This window comes from Scyliorhinus canicula, chromosome 2 (genome assembly GCF_902713615.1).
Source record: "Scyliorhinus canicula chromosome 2, sScyCan1.1, whole genome shotgun sequence".
Classification (NCBI taxonomy): Eukaryota; Metazoa; Chordata; class Chondrichthyes; order Carcharhiniformes; family Scyliorhinidae; genus Scyliorhinus; species Scyliorhinus canicula.
This window is the reverse complement of record NC_052147.1, coordinates 86,731,176-86,752,676: the sequence shown is the minus strand read 5'-3', so window position 1 is coordinate 86,752,676 and position 21,501 is coordinate 86,731,176. Positions and strand designations below refer to the sequence as shown.

At 41.6% G+C, this 21,501-nt stretch overlaps 1 protein-coding gene across 3 annotated transcripts in view; it reads left to right on the top strand.

The window, feature by feature from the left end:
- The window catches only part of LOC119955646 (tau-tubulin kinase 2-like), a 355,242-nt gene that overhangs the window by 248,595 nt on the left and 85,146 nt on the right, over positions 1-21,501 (top strand). For all 3 annotated transcript variants that reach the window (XM_038782088.1, XM_038782072.1, XM_038782081.1), the window contains exons 9-11: positions 251-376; positions 4,292-4,449; positions 13,284-13,515. In XM_038782088.1, the coding sequence (XP_038638016.1) occupies positions 251-376; positions 4,292-4,449; positions 13,284-13,515 (516 nt within the window). The remainder of the gene's footprint in view (positions 1-250; positions 377-4,291; positions 4,450-13,283; positions 13,516-21,501) is intronic.

Sequence of the window (21,501 nt, the reverse complement as noted above, 5' to 3'; positions counted from 1 at the left end):
TAGTTACCCAGTAAACCACAGGTGGCACCTTTCCTGGAAAGAAACTAAATAAGAGTGGGTGGTTAACATTATACAACAAAAGAACATAAGCAATATAAGATCTTTTTTGTTGCTGAGACTTGGTTTGTAAAGTAAGATGTCATCTGTAATTAGTTAAAGCAGTGAACTAACTGAAGCTGAAATTTATGACAATGTTGAATGTATTTGGATTAAATTGTATCCCTGTTTTTTTTCTGTTTTATGTTTACAGGAACAAGTAGGCCTGATAAAAGAAAAGTATGATCACCACCTTATGTTGAAGCACCTCCCCCAAGAGTTTGCTTTATTTCTGGAACATGTTCTTTGTTTAGATTATTTCACAAAACCAGATTATCAGGTAAATTATTATAAAAGTGTGAGTGAGAACCTTATACAGACTCATCATAGGTCCAGTGGCATATGTACTTTGCAAAGACTCTGCCTCTCTTCACCTCGTTGCTGGAAGATACTGTAAGATTAACATATTTTCCCATGGCCTCCAGTTTATTTTCTCCATGTAGTAAAGATCTTTGCCTCCTCCTGAGTCCAGCTGAGATTAGGAACTCACCATGGGGAAACTTCCTATATATGCCATATAATAAACCTGTAAGCTCATCTGTGAAACCTGTTGTTACAATTGTGCTACCCTGGAACATGGGAAAATTCTCACCCCGGCCATAATTATTAACTGAAGATACTACTTTGGGGTTAAATGTGCTCATACAGTGCATCACTGAACTATTAAAACTCTTGGTTTACTTATTGTACTTTGTCATTCAGTCATTCCTCACACTGTAGTCACCTAACAGATCTTTGATCTGGAGAATCATGTGTGTTTTTTGTCCTTGCCTCATCAGGATCACCTGTCCTGTATACACATTCAGGACCTGTAAGATAACTTTTACTCTTGAGACAGACTAAATGGATCAGCCTTTTTCCTCCCAATCTGAGGTTTTAGTGTGTTTGTATATCACTTTGACAGATTTTTTTTAAAGTTCCCAGCATTACCTCTCCACTTCCAAGGCCAATTCCTGCTGTTTTAGCAGGTATTCTTAGTGATAAGCACAGTTATCCTTTTATCTGTCTTATCTATTTCATCTTCTACTTGATTTGTTACAGGCAGGCTGTTTTGGCACAGGCTTGTTGCCAGAATTCGAAGACTTCTAGGAGAGAGTTTCACTGGCTCTATTGGGTGGAAATGACGTGGTTGCAATCTGAAAATCATAGGGGAGAGTATAACACACACTCTGTTCCTACTCTCAATCCAGCCAGTGCTATCTTAAAAGGAAACTGCAGGGTAGCTGAATCACCCACCTGCTGTGGGCAGTAAAAATTTTGACATGACATACATAGGACCCAGATTGTCATTTTAAGAGACAATTTAGGACCCAGATTGTCATTTTAAGAGACAACTGGACAAAGCTGTTTTCCTCACCATCACCAATGCCACCTCATGCACCCCTCATCCGAACTACCAGATCTATGTGCTACTGATAGGATCAGCCTCGGCTGCAGTGGGGCACCCGTTTTCAGAGACATGCTGACTACACCTATCCTTCAAGATGGAACAGACCTTCCACTAGCACCAGTTGATGGGCTGATGGCCCACTCCACTGGTCTGCTGCCCAGTGTTTCAAAATCTATCTTCCATAACAAACTTGCCTGTCTGGAATCCATTGTTCTCAAAATCTCTGTTGCAATGCTGTGTCCTTGTACCTTCAGCAAGACTGGTCTAAAAAAAAACGAGAAACTTCTGAAATTCTCAGGATGTCCTGTGGGGATCTTATTGCCAAAAACAACCCTGTCAAAATATGGGTTTGTCTTTGTTTTATTTAGATACAACTATGTTCAGGATACAGTATCACAAGTATAACTGGTGTTTATTGTTCACCCCTAGTTACCCTTAGATAATTGTGGTAGGGATTCTCTTTGAATCCTGTGCCAGTCCTTGTGGTGATGTTACTCCCATTATGTAAGGACATACCAACCTAGTGTTGGTGAAGAAACAATTTCAGGATGTTGTATGACTTTGAGGTGAAGGAATTCTGACAAAGTTGCTGCTTATATCATTCTCAGCCGTAGAGGTTGCAGTAGAGAACTTGGGCACCCATTCTCTAGAATGAAAGCAGGACAAAACACAATGTGGACCTCGGGTGCACCTCTTTGATCTCTGCTGCGATCACTGACACCTAAAATTGAAATCCAGTATCCTCGGTTGAATCTTTGTTTTCTTGATCCGACCCAGGCCCAGTTCAAATAAAATGTACTATATAAACTGTTTTTTCACGCTCTAATGATCTCTGGTCGCAGGGATGTGTCCCAGAGTTCTGTTGGCCTGAGAGGTGATCAAACTAAGGAGAATATGTTACACAGTGACTAATAATATTAGCAATCAACTCATAGTTGTGAGAGAAGGCAGATTTGTCACTCTATTCAATCCCATTACAAGCCTCTTATTAGGATTTTTAGGTAAGGAGATATGGCTGCTCCTGTTGATTATTAAATAGTGCAAGAAATGTGTTCGACCATTTTCTATTGCAGAATTTACATGAGAATTGCTCAATCTGTATCTACTTAATTTTACATTTCACCAAATTTCGCTTAGATTTTACACTTTAGAATTAACAAAAAGGTGGCTCTTCAGTGCGAGCCCCCATCCTTCTTGAATTTAGTTTTGCAGGCCGTTTAGACCTTAAGAGCTTGTTGGATTGATGATCTCAGGAAAACATTCCTAATTCAAGGCCAATGGTTCCCTTGTACCTCTATAAATCCATCCATAAATTGCCTAATGCCTTATTTGTACAGGTTAACATCATGTAGATAAACGCATTTCAGCAAAATATTTTGGCAGCAGAGATTGGAAACAGCTAGGCATACTCTCCTCCTGAATTCTCGTATACCCATTGCATTATGCGTAAGATGCCTAATTGATGAAGAAAATAAGACTATCTTTTTGTAGTATATGGATCATTCTCCAAACGGCCTCCCATACACTTTTTTCAGGTTCATTGTTTTTGTTTGATTGCTAAGAAGTTTTGGAGAAACTTATTTTTGAGATCATAGAAAAGAATTAAGCTATTGTACAGGTCCTGGGTCTCGACAGAAGGCAGGTTGTGAGGTGATAAATTCAAGGACACAATGATTATGGAACACAAATAAGTATGATTCCCCAGAGCCTAACAACATCGGCCAAGTTCCTACAGTTTGGGATCCTATTATTTAACATACGACAAAACATTGCAGAATAACCATGCTTACTTTTTATTTACAATACATAAGATTTCATTGTGAGAATGTAACCTATTGCAGAAGTGACAAAATGATGAAGTTTATGAATAAATATTTGCTACTCCAAGCAAATATAGCAGGGCAAATCTGCATCACAAAATAAATTGTAATTGCTTTTCATTTAAACTCATCAAATAAAATGTAACTTGTGAAATGTTGAATGTGATACAGTACTGCAGGAGGATGCAAGCCCAAGATTCAACCAACATTGTTTACTGTCTCTTCCCATTATGAGTAGTATTGGACCTCTCTGGTTTGTTTTGCTATTTTAGTTAGCGATTTGGTAAGTTTACAGATCTATCATTTTTTTTAGATATTTGAAAACATGGTTGAATTCAAAACCATATAAATACAGCCTTGAGAAGAAATAGAAACTTTCTTCTTGCTCAATTGTTGTGGCTGCTATTCAATTGTGATTCATCAATAATTCTTCTGTGGCAATGATTTTGCAGTGACATGGTATATTGGTCATTCATTCTATTTTTTAAATATAAGTTTAGAGTACCCAATTCATTTTTTTCCAATTAAGGGGCAATTTAGTGTGGCCAATCTGCCTATCCTGCACATCTTTGGGTTGTGGGGGTGAAACCCACGCAGACATGGGGAGAACGTGCAAAATCCACACAGACAGTGACCCAGGGCCGGGATTCGAACCCAGGTCCTCAGCGCCGTAGGCAGCAATGCTAACCACTGTGCTGCCCCTGGTCATTCATTCTAAAGTGTGTTTCTTACAAAGCTGCACAACAATAAAAATCTATCACAAATTCCACATTATCATGAAAATTGATTTTCTCATGACATTTTCACCTTGGGAACTCCAAAAACCATTAAAAATCACATGAACTTTGCTGAAGGAGTTCTGAATTTCTTGTTGAAACCCCTGCCAGCAATGTACCACCTTATTTTTTTCTCTAACTATCCCTTGGCATCATATCGGGCCCATTATTCTCCTGTTTTAACTTGGTTATTTCCTTTTATTCTGCAGTTGTTGATGTCTGTATTTGACAGCAGCATTAAACTGCATGGGGTCGCCGACAGTGACCCTTTCGACTGGGAGAAAACTGGGACAGATGGATCTCTTACCATGATCACCACCTCCACCACTCCTCAACTACATACGCGGCAGACACCTGCTGCTCTTGGGTGAGTAGAGTACCATTGAAAGATTGTTCTAAGGCTGTTCTTGGTAGGATAAATATTTCGCATAAAATAATTGTGCTTCCACCTATGCCACATTTCATAATTGAGGCAGTACTCAGTGATGTCATGAACCATAGTCATTCACCAGCATATGTTACTTCCAGCTATCATTACTTGCGAAAGACCCATAAGTGATTTAATACTTGGTTTGTAATTGTAGAATTATATTTGGAGTAGTTGGGAGGAGGGTGATTAATATAACTCTTTTAGTGATCTAACTTATAGTCAGTTAGATGGTTGTTAGGATTTGGGCTGTGTCCCAACGCATTAACAGGTATTCCCAGGCAGGCTGTTCCATGGGTCTTCTATAAACTGGAATTTGTGACTATATGCTGTGAATGGGAGAGCATGTCATGAGATTAATATCCTTTTTATTATGGGATATCACACCAGAGACCAAATTCGGTGCCTACCACATTCTCGAGTCTATTGTGAAAGCTTGCAAATAATCTACCTTTGCAGTTGAAATTAATACATTTGCACAGAAGTAATAAAAAACAATGAAGTTATGATAGTAAAAACATTCAGAAAAGAATAAAGATGTTTTCCTTATTTCTAACTTTTAAATTTAAATTTAATTCCTCTGAGTTACAAAGCCAGAGGGCAGAGTGGATAGGGCAAGCCTTTAATCCATCATCTTGCACTCCAAAAACCAATTCAACTGAATCCAATTCATGGTCCCCACAAAAGGGGACATACTAAGTCTAAGCAACCTGATCTCGCGCTTAGTTCTACACTTTATGTTAGCCAACAGTCCGATAATCTGGTAGACTTTTGAGGCAATCTTCCTACTTCAGTTTCCCAATAGGTGGGTGAGATGATACTGATGCCCATTAAATTAAGTGTAAATTCCAAAAATAAAAGCTCTGAATGGGAGTAAAGACAATTGAGAGAAGTCTGAAGTACATATCCTAGACAAAATTCCCCCAAATAAAACATTGGTCAAAGACCGATCAGTAAATAATAAATTCCTTGATAAGACACCATTTGTAAATGGCCCATGCTTTAATCACGTATAACCTGTTCAACCCCAAGGCAAAACTTGTGCATTCCAGCTAGCCTGTGGATCAAAGAATCTTCTCACATATGAGTAGACGGTTGATCGTCCCACCATTTTACTCAGTTTATTGAAGAAACGCTACATCTATCTTAACACTAGTTACTTTGAAAACAAGTTAACCTTTTATGCCTGAAGCTCCATGTTAACCTTTTTAACAAGTTAACCTTTTATGTCTGAAGCTACACGTATAAGAAGAAATTTTGTACTTAATGGAGGACAAAAGCTTAACTTTTATAAGAGGTGGCAGCAACTCTAAATTTAATATCACATGGAGTATTTATCTTCCAAATAAATTTTGAAACATGGTAATTTTAGTTAAACCTTAATGGGTCCCTACTTGTTAATTTCTTTATGCATCTGTATTTGTTAAAATAACTTGTATATCATATATCCATATCCTTGTTGTTGATTCTTGTTCCATCTCCTACTCACTCCTTCGTAGACTCAAAATTGTGGAACTCCTTACTGTCTCATGTATTCTCTTCTTCCTACAATTTACACTTTTAAAGACCAAAGCTTAGCAACACCAACCACTTCATGACTCAGTTACATTTTTGAATTTTGCTCTTATCCTTTTATGCTTCACAGCAAGCACTGTCCCTTAAATAATCTGTTGCTCCCTGGTGTTGTGTTAAATAAGGATGGAACAGATGACCACAGTGCTGTATTTAGCATCCTGGATATGGTGCATGTCCTCTTGGGAATAGCAGTGGTTTAGGCTATAAAGTAACTGATAAACAGTAATAAGAGCCATTACAGATGACAGTAATTTTTGAAACTTCACCTACTTTATTTCAATATGGAAATAACAAACTGCACCATCCCCTGTTCCAGTAATTCTCTAGGAATATGGAACCTGGATGAGTCTGTAATGCAATCAGTATTCCAGCTTTCCTCAAATCCATGTAGCCTCCAGTCACAATCTTGATGACATTGAAAGAACTAAATAAAAAGCCTACAAAGCCTCCTGATATATACTTCATCCTTGAAGTTCAATCAGCAACAAAAAAAAATGTGCATTATTTAAATTCAAATACGGCTGTTGATCACGCATGGAATTAAAGACAACAGGAATATTTGCAGACTTGGGAACTGTCCCTTGGAGTGATGTCAGATTCCTCCTGTCACCTTGCTGCAGACGCTATTTGATAATTGACTACTCTGCAGAATGAAGCAAGTGGTTACCAAGTATTAATGTGTTCTGCATCTTGAAGGCTCAACTTCTGCACCTCGGAGCTTCTCCTTCGTTTCTTGATTTCACAAGTCAATTGATGTAAAAACGTAATCACTAAACATGTTTGGGAATTGCTGCTAGTAACTGCTAACATCATTAAAATGAAACATCTTAAATTTGTTGTAAGTTCTGTAATAATGGTTCAGGTAAGAGCAATTTTTTGTGTCCTAGCAGTTAACAGCAGTCTGCATTCTCGTAGTTTGCAGTGATGTTGTGGAAGGCAAATATGATGTTTGAGGGCTTCATTCTATGGGGACAGGGGAAATGACAAAATCAGGGACTACTCCAATGCTCTCCTGGCCGACCTCGCTTGCTTTACACCCTCATAATTTTGAGGTTGTCTAAAACGCTGTTGTCTGTAGCTTAACTCTCTTGAAGATCCATTCACCTTTGCTTGCTGACCTATGTTGGCTCGTAATACCTCGATTTTAAAAATAAATTCATAACTTATTTTCTAATCCGTACAAGGGTTTGCCCCTCCTTATCCTTGTAATGTTCACCATCCCTTCAACTCTCCCAAAATCTCTCCACTCCTCCAAATCTGGCCACTTCCGCATCCCCAATTTTAATTGTTCCATCATTGGCAGCCATGCCTTCAACTGTCAAGGCTTTAAACTCTGGAATTCCCCCCCCAAATCGCTTTGCCTCTCTTCCCTCCTCTTCTGTTGAGATGCTTCTTAAAACCTACCACTTTGGCCAAGCTTTTCTTCACATTTTCCCAATATCTCCTTGAGTGCCATGTTGTCGATTTTTGTTTACTATTTCTCCTTTGAAGTGTTTTGGGATGAAGTTGTTGCGGAGCCTGTAGGTGGCAACGGATGGGAATAAAAGTAGACCGCAAATGAGGAAGAGTTGAGCAGAAGATGGCATAGTGGGGAATAGCACAGAGAAGGAGGGAAGAATTAGGAGATTGAAAGAGTCAGAATCAATTTTTAAAAAAAGGAAAATAAAAAGTTTTTAACATTAAAGAATTTTTTATTTTTCTATTACAGAGAGAAAGCAACAGAGAGAAAGAAACTGAGACAGAGTATATGGGATCTACACAGACAGGCTTCACTGTGGACTGGGGGCTAGTCGAACTTGCTTTAATATTCAGAATTAGGAAAGCTGACGTGAAAATTTAAGTAAAAGAATCACATTGGAGTCCTGATGAAATATATTCTCTGGTGGGAATGCCTAATTTGAAATGGGATGTTACACAACAGCTGGTGTAACTTTCAAAGTACACAAATAAAATGTTTACCATTAACAAATTTAATAAGGTTCATCTTATTTCATTTGTTAAAATAGAAAGAGTACATGGAATAAGATCCTGAGCGTAACTGGGCAACATATCACCTGCCCACACATGGATTTAATGTAAGAAGATCCTGTTCCAATACTTGCATATTGACTTTTGAATTAAGCCACCTCGTGCAATTCCAAACCTCCCTAAAGACATACAGCACTTCATTCCATTAACTGCTGCTACTGATTATCTTCTCTGAACATCACAGCAACTGGTGAGCGTTGTTTTGCGCGTCATGGCATAGATCATTTGTGCTCGCCTATTCAAAAAAAATAATATGGCACATTAGGAAATCAGAGAGAGGGGAAACTATGCAAATTTTAAAAACATATTTTTTAATCCATTAATTGCAACTATTTGCATTTATAAAATACCCAAAGATGTGTCTATATGGTGTCAGGTTTAACTAGACACTGAAACAAAGGAGGATAGGGATGACCGAATGTGGGCACATGGTGTGGAATAGGATATGAGCAACAGTATTTTGAATGAGCTGAAGTTTATAGAAGAGTCTTATTTGAAGAGCCTTGACACAGTTCAGTCTTAATTTCATTCTTTGTATTTAAACAAAGTTAATATAAACATGATAGTTATCATGTAAATGTGGTAACATTTAATGGACTAGTGATGCAGAACAAGGCCAACAGCGTGAGTTCAATTCATGTACTGGCTAAGGTTATTCATGAAGGCGTTCTCAACCTTGCCCCTCACCTGAGGTGTGGTAATCCTCAGGTCCAATCACCACCAGTCAGCTCTCCCCAAGGGGAAAGCAGTCTGTGGTCACCTGGGTCTATGGCAACTTTACTTACTTAGTAATCCAGAGACAGAAGTTCAAATTCCACCAAAGCAGCAGGGAATTTAAATTCAATTAATTAAATAAAATCTGGAAAAAAGAACAAGTTAGTGTGAGTAATAGTGACCATAAAACCTGGATCCATACCTACCTGAATATCAGACTGAATTTTAAAAAAAATCACAAACCAGGAAATACTATTTTATTACTTTGTGAAGTCTCTACAATTTGTCATGGTAGTTAGGGGAGAATAGCTGACCAATTTTGGATTATTTGAATAGTTATGTGAATAATTTTGCATGTTCTGGCAAGAGTAGCCTGCATTTCTAAACTACTCTGGGCAGGGAGCAGAGGGATACACATCCTTAGAAAATAGGCGACAGTTTAGATAGAGGATCTGGATCAGCGCAGATTGGAGTGCCGAAGGGCCTGTTCCTGTGCTGTAATTTTTCTTTGTTCTTTGTACTCTCACTTGCAGGTAGATGTCAGCTTTATATTAAGTAAGAATAAACAATGTCTGTTAACCATATGGTGAAAAGCTATAAAAATAGGGAGATTTAGGATGGAGACCTAAAGGTACAATCTCAGAGAAGGTTTTTGAAACCAGGTAGGATCATGGCAAAGTACAGCAGACTGTTCAAGGATTAGATTATTTGATAGCAGTTCCATGGGCTAAACTGTCCCCTACCTACATAAAATGAGTTTTCCAGGGTTGAGTTTTTGCTTAGACAAACTGAAGGATATGTCTGAAGGAGCAGCAGGGTAGCATGGTGGTTAGCATAAATGCTTCACAGCTCCAGGGTCCCAGGTTCGATTCCCGGCTGGGTCACTGTCTGTGTGGAGTCTGCACGTCCTCCCTCTGTGTGAGTGGGTTTCCTCCGGGTGCTCCGGTTTCCTCCCACAGTCCAAAGATGTGCGGGTTAGGTGGACTGGCCATGCTAAATTGCCCGTAGTGTCCTAATAAAAGTAAGGTTAAGGGGGGGGTTGTTGGGTTACGGGTATAGGGTGGATACGTGGGTTTGAGTAGGGTGATCATGGCTCGGCACAACATTGAGGGCCGAAGGGCCTGTTCTATGTTCTATACAGTCATAGTTCATGGCTGTATTCAAGATTCTCGCATTGTTGGAGTGGTGTGGATTATTTGGGTTTCAAAGAAAAAGCTCCAATTCAAGAGTTTCAGGTCGAGATTGCTCATGAATAGGGGCTGGTTTAGCACAGTGGGCTAAACAGCAGGCTTGTAATGTAAAACAAGGTCAGCAGCGCGGGTTGAATTCCCATACCGGCCTTCCTGAACAGGCGCCGGAATGTGGCAACTAGGGGCTTTTCACAGTAACTTCACTGAAGCCTACTTGTGACAATAAGTAATTATTATATGCTGGTTCAGGTCTGATTTCATAATTCATTATTTTAAAATAATTTTCTGTTAGATTTGTCTTGTGAAACATTTAGTTAGGAGAGTGGAACAGGTTATATGAAAGCTTCACTCATGATGGAGTCAGGAAAGGAACTAGACACAAGTGTCTCACTTTGGTCAAATCAGATCATAATATTTTGTCGCGTGTAAATAGAAAAAAAGCACATTGAAAAAACATCTTTTATAGAACAACATTTTAAACTGGAGGTTGCCTATTGTTATTATCTAAAATACGTGCCTTCCCACATAAACACTTAATGAAAAATAGCTTTGTATACATTATAGAATCCCTACAGTGAAGAAGGAGGCTATTTGGCCCATCGAGTCTGCACCAACCCTTCGAAAGAGCACTCCACTTACCTCACGGTAGCATGGTGGTTAGCATCAATGCTTCACAGCTCCAGGGTCCCAGGTTCGATTCCCGGCTGGGTCACGGTCTGTGTGGAGTCTGCACGTCCTCCCCGTGTGTGCGTGGGTTTCCTCCGGGTGCTCCGGTTTCCTCCCACAGTCCAAAGATGTGCGGGTTAGGTGGATTGGCCATGCTAAATTGCCCGTAGTGTAAGGTTAATGGGGGGATTGTTGGGTTACGGGTATACGGGTTACGTGGGTTTAAGTAGGGTGATCATTGCTCGGCACAACATCGAGGGCCGAAGGGCCTGTTCTGTGCTGTACTGTTCTATGTCTATGTCTATCTACCCCTCCCTATCCCCGTAACCTAACTTGTGCATCCCTGGACACTAAGGGTCAGTTTATTATGGTCAGTCCACCTATCCAACTCATCTATGGACTGTGGGAGGAAACCTACACAGACATGGGGACAACATACAAACTCCACACAGACAGTAATCCAAGACTGGAATTGAAACTGGGTCCTGGCGCCGCGTAATTGTGCCGTCGTGCCGCCCATTCCAATAATAATCTTTATTAGTGCCACATGTAGGCTTGCATTAACACTGCAATGAGGTTACAGTGAAAATCCCCCAGTCACCACAGTCCGGCGCCTGTTTGGGTACACTGAGGGAGAATTCAGAATGTCCAATTCACCTAACAGCACGTCTTTCTAGACTTGTGCGAGGAAACCGGAGCACCCGGAAGAATCCCATACAGACATGGGAAGAACATGCAGACTCCGCACAGACAGTGACTCAAGCCGGGAATCGAACCTGGGCCCTAGTGCTGTGAAGCAACAGTGCTACCTACTGTGCACCATGCCGTCCTTAAATTTTCTTAAGCATATACTGCAGTGTGTGAGGGAATATAGTTCTGTAATAATAAAGCACACACTTCTGCAACAGAAAAAAATTAAGTTACTTTATTTTATATATTTTGCAGTAAAAACAAAATACTTCCCTGTCTTTGCTTTTAAATTTTTTTCTTCCCATTCCCTCCCCATATCAACCCCCTTTCTCATTAAATTACCTTGTGCAGTGCGGAGTTCCTTCCTAATTAAATTACCTTGCACAATGCATAGTATTTAGTAACTAAGTGCTTTAGTCCCAAACCTCATTCACTGACGTTTTGCTGCAGCCATTAAGAAATGCCCATGGTGTCTCTTAGTTTTTTCATAACCTCTATTTTCCTGGCCAGCCTTCCGATAATGATCGCATGTTGGGAAATTGCAGGCATTATGTGGCAGAATCTGTCAAACCACCATGCAACCAAAGAGGCTTAAATCCTAATTTTGTTGGCTATTGAAAAGTCTTATGCAAAGATTTGAATAATTAGAATTTCCAATCAAGTTTACCTGCTTCCAGTTACTTTCCAACGATAGGAAAATGTGCTACATCATGGTCAACTTACCATTTCTTAGGAAAAATACCTTCCTTAACTACCCGAGGCAGTGCTTCACTGCAAGATTCTAATGTATATTAATAATTTGATGTAATTTATTTCTGCAACAAAAAAAAACTGATCAGTGTATTAAATTCCCAATGCGTTCTCCTGCTACTTGATCCATAAATGTACTGCGCTACTCAATACCCGCTAAAACGTAAAGCAGACAATAAAATATCTGCTCAGCTGTCTTCTCCCCAGTGTGCAGCTCGGAATCTTAGTGCATTACTAGCTCCGGACGCAAAATTGACCATCTGGATAGAACATTGCCTGAACTGCCAGTCAATGTGCTCTCACAGTCATCCTTAGGTTCCTTGACAATTAACCAATTAAAGAGAATTTGCTGTCCATTAGCAGTCATTATCTAATCACATGCTAGATGGTTTACAAATAGCGACAGCTGAGGCAATAATTTGTCTTCCAGCAATGGGGAAATGTCACTAAAATAATCAGTGTGTCTGAGCTACGTGGACAACTAGAACTGATTGCAAGAACATAGCTTCAGATGAGTTGTGTTTTGGAAAGCAGATTTTATTCATAAGCAGCTGACTTATAATAGGATTTTACCATAACACACATGCTGCAGGATCTCACTCCATAATAGAAACATGCATTTATTTTTAGAACTTGGTTTTTGTATGGATCACATGACAGCTTTTCAAGAGAGGGTCTAGAACTTTGCAGCACAGGAAGAATCCATTCAGTCCTTGTACATATACTTATTTTTTGAAAGAACATAGAGCATACAGTGCAGAAGGAGGCCATTCGGCCCATCGATTCTGCACCGCCCCGCCCCATCCCCATAACGCAATAACCCCCCCTCACCTTTTTGGTTACTAAGGGCAATTTATCATGGCCAATCCACCTAACCTGCACTTCTTTGGATTGTGGGAGGAAACCCACGCAGACACAGGGAAAATGACCTAGCGGGGAATCAAACCTATCTGATTTGTCCCGTTCCCGTCCTCTTTCCTTATAGCACTGATTTCCCTCCCCCCAACACCCCTTTATTCAAGTGTATATCCAATTTTCTCATCAAAGTTACTATTAAATCTGCTTCCACCACTTCTCTGTCAATCAGACAAGTAATTGCTTTTATTGCCTCCCTTGGAAAAATTGACTGTATGAAGTGTCTTGCTACTTGTGTTTTGGCAGAATTGCTAATGCTTCACTGGTGCCAGGAGATCTAATGAAAGAAAACACTGATGAGGTACTGCAGGATGAACAGCTCAGCGATGGTGAGAATGTTATTCCAGGCATGATTTGCCCTGAAAGAATGGCAGAAATGCAAGAATCCCATAATGTTCAAGCTCCTTATGTTGGAGAGAAGGATGTTTGGGAAGAAATGGACATCAACAGGAACAAAATGAAGATGGCTGGCTGCAAGGTAAATTGGGTTCAGTATCTTTTTTTAAATAAATTTAGAGTACCCAATAATTTTTTTCCAATTAAGGGGCAATTTAGCGTGGCCAATCCACCTAACCTGCACATCTTTGGATTGTGGGGGCGAAACCCACGCAGACGCGGGGTGAAAGTGCAAACTCCACACAGTGACCCAGGGCCGGGATTCGAACCCGGGTTCTCAGCGCCGTGAGGCAGCAATGCTAACCACTGTGCCACCGTGCTGCCCCCTAGGTTCAGTATCTTAAGTGAATGGCAGAGTTTATACATTGCAATAGCGACTATAATATTTGTTATATTCTTGCTGGCCATCTTTGTGAAGGTGTTGCGCAAAACTATGTTCTATAGAAATTTGTGTTTTTATAAATCTATTAATGATGGATCAATAAATTCAAAAATAGGGCTTGACCTGGAATCCAGCACAATAAAGCTATTGTTTCACTAAGCTGTAGTGATAAAATAGCAGATTATCCATCATGGCAGCACAGTGGATAGCACAACACCAGGGAACCAGGTTCAATTCCGGCCTTGAGTGACTATGTGGAGTTTGTACGCTCTACCTCTGTCTGCATGGGTTTCCTCCCACAGTCTTGCAATGTGCAGGTTAGGTGGATTACCCATGCTAAAAGTGCCCCTTAGTGTCCAAAGGTTAGGTGGGGTTATGGGGTGAGGTTGGGAGTGGGGGCCTTGGTAGGGTGCTCTTTCAGAGGGTCAATGCAGTCTCGATGGGACGAATGACCTCCTCCTGTAGGAATTATGTGGTTCGATGACATGGAGTTTGAAGCACAAGTAGGTATCCTGTGGGGAAAAAAAGTTCAGAAGTCACAGCAAAGGGCCAAATAACGTTAAGGGCCAATGTCACTATTTTCAGATGTGATATTTTTCATTTTCCTATTTGTGTCTGTATTGGACTTGACTGTTTTTATTAAATGTAGGAATCCCTAAAGATCTGCAATTACTATCAATTTTCCGAAGCTAATTAACCCAGTTGTACCATGTAGAGTTATGGTATAATGGTTTTGGTATAAATTGTATATTATATTGAAGAACCATCATTAGATTGTTAGTCATAAGCTCAGAAATTTACTTGCTGCTCAGTAATTGATCATTTGCTTCTAGCTACTGATCAAATTAGAATTGAACTGTTGTTAGGTCCCAGCCTATTAAGATTAGTACCCATTAGTTTCCATGAAAATTGTACTCCTTTCTGAAAAATATCTGTGTGGTTCCTATATCAACTTTTCAATATGTTTTAAGAGACAGTTGCCTGAGTGTTGTCTCTGAGAATTGAATTCAATGTTTTTGTAAGAAATATTAATGCTTTAGTGGCATCCCAGAGATGTCTGTAGGGGCCAGCTGAAGCTAATTGCAGTAAGAATCATTTTTATGGCAGCATGGTAGCATTGTGGATAGCACGATTGCTTCATAGCTCTAGGGTCCCAGGTTCGATTCCGGCTTGGGTCACTGTCTGTGCGGAGTCTGCACATCCCCCCCCCCCCCCCCCCCCCCCCCCCCCCGTGTGTGCGTGGGTTTTCTCCGGGTGCTCCGGTTTCCTCCCCCAGTCCAAAGATATGCAGGTTAGGTGGATTGGCAATGATAAATTTCCCTTGGTGTTGGGTGGGGTTACTGGGTTATGGGGATAGGATGTAGGTGTTGACCGTGGGTAGGGTTCTCTTTCCAAGAGCCGGTGTAGACTCGATGGGCCAAATGGCCTCCTGCACTGTAAATTCAATCTATTTAAAGTCCTTTTGGTCAGCACCTTGCCCTAACATAACCACTCTTGAGACCAAGATGATAAATGATCCTTCACTAATGGTTCTTCCATGACTTTGCTTATGGTAAATTACAGGGTAGATTCATTAATGCTATGTAACGTACAATACATTATCAGAGTTTATGGTGATTGAAGAGGTGAAATTGTGCTCTTATTGTGAACGTCAGCCTTGGCATAGTGTTAATACTTTGCCCACTGATCCAGAAGGTGCAGATTCAAGTCCCAGTCTTGAGCCTATAAATCTAAAATGACACTCCAGAGCAGTACTGAAGGAGTATTGCAGTGTTGGTCTTTCAGCAAACTCTTCAAAATGAGGCCCTGTCTGCCCTCAAATGGACGTAAAAGATCCTATGGCAATAGCCAAACAAAGGCCGTGAGATCTCCCCGGTGATCCAACCAATATTTATCCATCTACAAGCACCACTAAAGCAGATTATCTGGCCATGATTAATGTTTACCAAATTGGCATCTGCATTTTTTAACGTTAAAACCGGAGCAATATTTCAAAAATATTCATTGGTTGCACAATGCTTTGGAGAATCTTAATGTGAAATGTGCTATATGTATTCAGGTCTTTATTTTAATTAATTCTCTGATGCATAAATTAATTTTCTGTGAAGTTATGTGTTTTGTAACTTTTGTTAGTCAAGATCAACAATTTTAGTACTGGATAATGAAACTTTAAACTTTGGCATAGAACCAAAGAATGGGAGGCTATTTGAACTGCTGCGTGGGTGCTGACTCTCTGAAGGAAAGAGGTGATCCCTAATGCCGATCTCCCAACTTCTTCTCATAGTCCTGTGCATTCTACCTTTTCTGATATATAATCTAAATACCTCAATTGAACCACCCTCCGTCACACTCTTAGGAATAACATTTCAGATCCTAACCACTTGCTACAGTGTTACCTTTTTTACCTACTGTAAATATGACAGTCAATGAGGTTGCCCTCCTTTCTGTGGATATCAATATTCTATTGCTCAGAGTCGGCAGGTATCAAATGATACCACCACAAGGTTCAACCGAGTATCGATCAAAGAGCAAACGCCAGTTAGTTAGTTCAAGATGAAGGGTACTTTATTTACGCACACAATTAATCATGCAACATAAACACTACTAGTTAAACTACACCTATCGACTATGACAACCTGTACATAACTTCAGGCTCCCGGCTTAGGTCAGAGGAACAGTGGCCATTGTTTGATTCTGGATTTATCGGGTCTGTAGAAGTAACTGCTGCTCAGCTAGGCTCATCCGTCTGGTAGCGGGCGTTGAACTTGAACTTTCTTCTAGTGGTGCTGTGATTGGAGATGGACGTTGCCGGAGCGCCAGGTCCAAAAGAGGCTGAACACATGGTGATTTCTCTTTTTATGCTTGGAGGTTTTTGCGCTCTTTTGGGCGGTCCTTCAGTTTGGACCCCACTAATTAGGTAATTCTTGATCACTGTGTTCGATGCGAACCAATAAAGGGGCGGGTGCCTTGATGGCTGGGCGTGTCGCAAGCTGTCACTGAGCCTGTTGTTTATACTTCCCTAGTACAGGGAGTGGTGCCAAAATGTCTGGGACTGTACCGGTCGCTCAAGTATCAGTCCTTTGGCGGAGATGGTCCATCAAATGCTAATCAGTTGGGGTTTTGATACCGTCTGGATTCCTCACTCGCAAAATACATTTCAGGATCTGAGCCTGCATCAATCTTGCATTGTCCATTTTCCCCGCTATGCTTTGAGACCTTCTCTGTTCCTGGTTGTAAGTGGCCATCCCAAATGACTACATTCTGCCCTCTTGATCCTTTACGCGAAGCGTGAAGGATCATAATACTGGATCTTCTCTTGTTCTCTGACATGCCGGGTACCCTCAATCCAAGACCGGTTCTACCCTACTTTGTCCTATGGGTCAAATTATTTACCCAGGTTTCCCTAATACAACACATGTCTAAAAAAAATCCTAAGGGGGCATTTAACATTTAAACATACATTTCAGACTCTTTACACAAAAGGGGAACCTCTAACTGTCTCTCACTAGACTACACTCATGCTGCTATCTAATAACCAAAGGACGTATCTTACAATACAAAATAACCAATAGCAGCATCACATTCCTACTTATCACTAATGTACAAAGAAAGTAACTTTATTAACAAAACAACAACCGCGGAATGTATTCAGGAGGAAGGGTTCAGAAAGAATGTGGGGTTTGCTGGAGTCCGAGAAAAGGTGTCTGTGTATACTGGAGGGTGGGAGGCTCCTCTTCTCCATTTCCGAAGTCTGGTTGTCTGGATAACACTGCACAATATGGCTATTGCCAGTAGGGCTTATAATGTGTACGACAGGTACACATGTCGCACATATTATGATATTCTCACACCATGTGGGGGTATCAGTGGCTGTGTCTATGTGTGGTGTAATGTCCCGGCTGGGGGTGTCGTGTTGGGTAGTAATGTTTAGAGCCTGTATGGTGAGGGGTGTAGGGGTGGGTAACGCGCGCAACTGTATTGCTCCAACGGCGATCATGATGCAGATCATCCGGTTCGTCTTCATCTTCTCTGTATTTTTCTCTGTCTTCAGCTATCTGTACCTTCCTGGGAATACAATTTTTTAAACAACCATTTGGCAGACGACATCAGAAGAAAACATTCTGTCACAGTGCGAGCACTCTCGCAGCGTGTGTTTGATGGGTGGAGAATTTCTCCGTCCACTGCAAACTCGTTTCAGCCAAGTGATGTGAACATGTAAATAGCAGGTGGGGGGATAACAACCGAAGGGTCGCCGGAAAGGGGGCAAAAGTTGTGGCGAAAGTGCATTCTTTAAACCACTGTTGTAAAAAGAACAGCAAAAGAGTTTCGAAAATAATTCTCCGAATGGGGTGCGTATGATCCGCGGCAGGGCAAGAATGGGTGGAATCCCCGGGTAGGGCGGTGATCAATGCCATTGCTCCACTACCCGAGCTTGGCTGACCAAATGTATAGGGGTCCTCAGGCAGGGCGAGGATAAGTGCCGTTACTCCACTGCCTGAGTGACCTTCCAAGAGCAGTAAGAATTTGAGGATATAGATTTCATAGAATTTACAGTGCAGAAGGAGGCCATTCGGCCCATCGAGTCTGCACCGGCTCTTGGAAAGAGCACCCTACCCAAGCCCATACCTCCACCCTATCCCCATAACCCAGTAACCCCACCTAACACTAAGGGCAATTTGGACCCTGAGGGCAATTTAGCCTGGCCAATTCACCTAACCTGCACATCTTGACTGTGGGAGGAAACCGGAGCACCCGGAGAAAACCCACACACACACAGGGAGAACGTGCAGACTCCACACAGACAGTGACCCAAGCCGGGATTCGATCCTGAGACCCTGGAGCTGTGAAGCATTTGTGCTAACCAATATGCCACCGTGCTGCCCTTTAATATATTGATATATGGGCTTCAGCAAACTTGTGCCTTTAACTGCCCTGTGGCGTCAGAAGAGTAGTCATTTTTTTTTAAATAAAAGTTTTTTATTGTGTTTTTTATCTAAAACTCGTGACACATAGGCTACGGGTCCTAAACGATCGTGCCTTTCCTGTAGGAGTACGGCCGAAAGGGTTCGATCGGTGGTCGCTACCTCTATCGTGTAGGGGGAGTGTGGGTCTGGGGCTTGCAAAGTGGGGGCTGTGCTCAGGGCACGTTTCAATGTGTCTACGGCATCCATGTGCTGTGGAAGCCATTTCCATGGGGCCTGTTTCTTAAGGAGCTCGGAAAGTGGGGCTGCTTTGGTGGCGAAATTGTCTGTGGTTCCTGCAGTAACCGACCAGTCCTATAAATGACCGGAGTGCTGTAACATTTTGGGGCAAAGGCAATTTTATAATCAAATCTATCCGTTTTTGTTCTATTTCACACTTACCATGCGTGATGACCGTACCTAAATAAGTGACCTTTTCCTGGAGAATTTGGGCCTTCTTGGGATTCATTTTGCATCCAATTTCTTTGAGGAGTCCTAATAATTCCGAAAGAAGCGAAATGTGCTCTTCCTTATTTTCAGCCTGTAGGAGCAAGTCGTCCACATACTGAACAAGGCATTCAGGTCGGGAAAGTTTTGACAAGTCGTTCGCCAATTGTCTGTGAAAGATGGAGGGGGAGTTGTGGCAGCCTTGTAGAAGACAGGCCTTGTGTACTGCTGTCCCTGGAAAGTGAACACAAACTTGTACTGGCATGTTTTGTCCAATGGAATGGACCAAAAGCCATTGCTAATGTCCAATAACGTGAAAAATGTTGACTGGAGTCCCTGTTTTAACATGATCTCGGGACTCGTAGCAACGATGGGGGCTGCTAACAGAGTTACCTTGTTTAATTCCCTATAATCGATGGTCAGTCACCATGAACCATCTGGTTTCAAATTAGTTTGGGAGAGGCAGTGGCACAGTGGTATTGTCACAGGGCCAGTAATCCAGTGATCCAGAGGATTCTCTGGGGACCCGGGTTTGAATTTCACCACGGCAGATGGTAAAATTTAAACTCTAGACATCTGGAATTAAAGGCGGTTGTCATAAAAACCTATGTGGTTCACTGATGTCCTTTTAGAGAAGAAACCTGCCGACCTTACCTGGTTTGGCCCACCTGTGACCCCAGGCCCACAGCAATGCAGTTGACTTTTAAATGCCCTCCAAAATGGCCTAGCAAGCCACTCGGTTGTATTAAACCGCAACAAAGGAACCACCGGACGGACCACCTGGCCTCCACCCAGGCGACAACAAGCCTAGTCCTGTGAACCCTGCAAAGTCTTCCTTGCTAACATCTGGGGGCTTGTACTAAAATTGGGAGAGCTGTTGCACAGATTGGTCAACCAACAGCCTGACATTGCCATACTCATGGAATCATAGCTTACAAATAATGTCCCAGACACCACCACCTGGGTATGTGATGTCTCACAAGGAGGACAGACCCAGCAGAGGTGACGGCACAGTGGTATACAGTTATGAGGGAGTTGCCCTGGAAGTCCTCAACAATGACTCTGGACCCCATGATGTCTCAAGGGACCAGGCCAAACTTGAGCAAGGGAACCTACTTTAGATTAACACGTACCATCCCCCATAGCAGATGAATCAGTATTCTGCGCTGAAAACCACTTGGAGGAAGCACTGAGGGTGGCAAAGATGCAGAATGTATTCTAGATGGGGGAATTCATCACTCGGTAGCACCACCACAGACCGAGTTGGCCGGATCCTAAAGGATATTGCTGTTAGACTGGGACTGCGGCAATTGATGAAGGAACCGACAAAAGGGAAAAACACCCTTAACAACGTGCTGCAGATGCACCTGTCCATGACAGTATCGGTAGGAGTGATAACCGCACAGCCCTTGTGGAGACAAAGTACCGACTGTCACAGAGAGACTACCCTCCATTGTGCTGTGTAGCACTACCACCATGCTAAATGGTATAGACTTCGAACAGATCTAGAAACTCAAGACAGGGCATCCATGAGGCGCTGTGGACCATCAGCAGAAGTGTACTCCAACACAATCTGTAACCTCATGGCCTGGCATCTCCCCCACTCTACCATTACCACCAAGCCAGGGGATCAATCTTGATCAAGCATACTGATTAAGGTGGAACTTTATTTTCTGGCATACAAACCTCTACCCCTAGCAGAGGGAATGCTAACGAGGGAGGGATAATACCATTGATACCATTGAGATTGAGAACCCTGGAACGTTCTCCCTAAACCTCTCCACCTCTCGAATTCTCTTCTTTTAAGATGCTACTTAAAACCTACCTCTTTGGCAAAGCTTTTGGTCATCTGTCCTGATCTTTTTCTGTGGCTCTTCTGATGTTTTACTTATGATGTTTTACTATATTAAATGAACCATATAAGTTTAATTTAAATTATTTTATGTCCACTGGAGAGGATAAATGGGGTTTCAGTTTAACAATGACCCAAAGGCCATCTAAAAATAAAATCTACAGTACAGGTAACTAATTCAAAAAACTGGCTAAGTAATTGCTCAGCTGAGTGGGCGATGAAGAAGAATAAAGTTGCAAAACCAAAAGAAAAGTGGATGACTGGTAAAAGACTCGTTAAAAACGTTTTTATCCAGAGGCTGGTTGAGATGAGTTGCCTCACATCCTTTAAAAAGTACATGGATGAGAGCGAGGCATGTCTTAACATTGGGCCAAGTGCTGGCAAATGGGATTGGGTAGGCAGGTCAGGTGTTTTTCATGTGTCAGT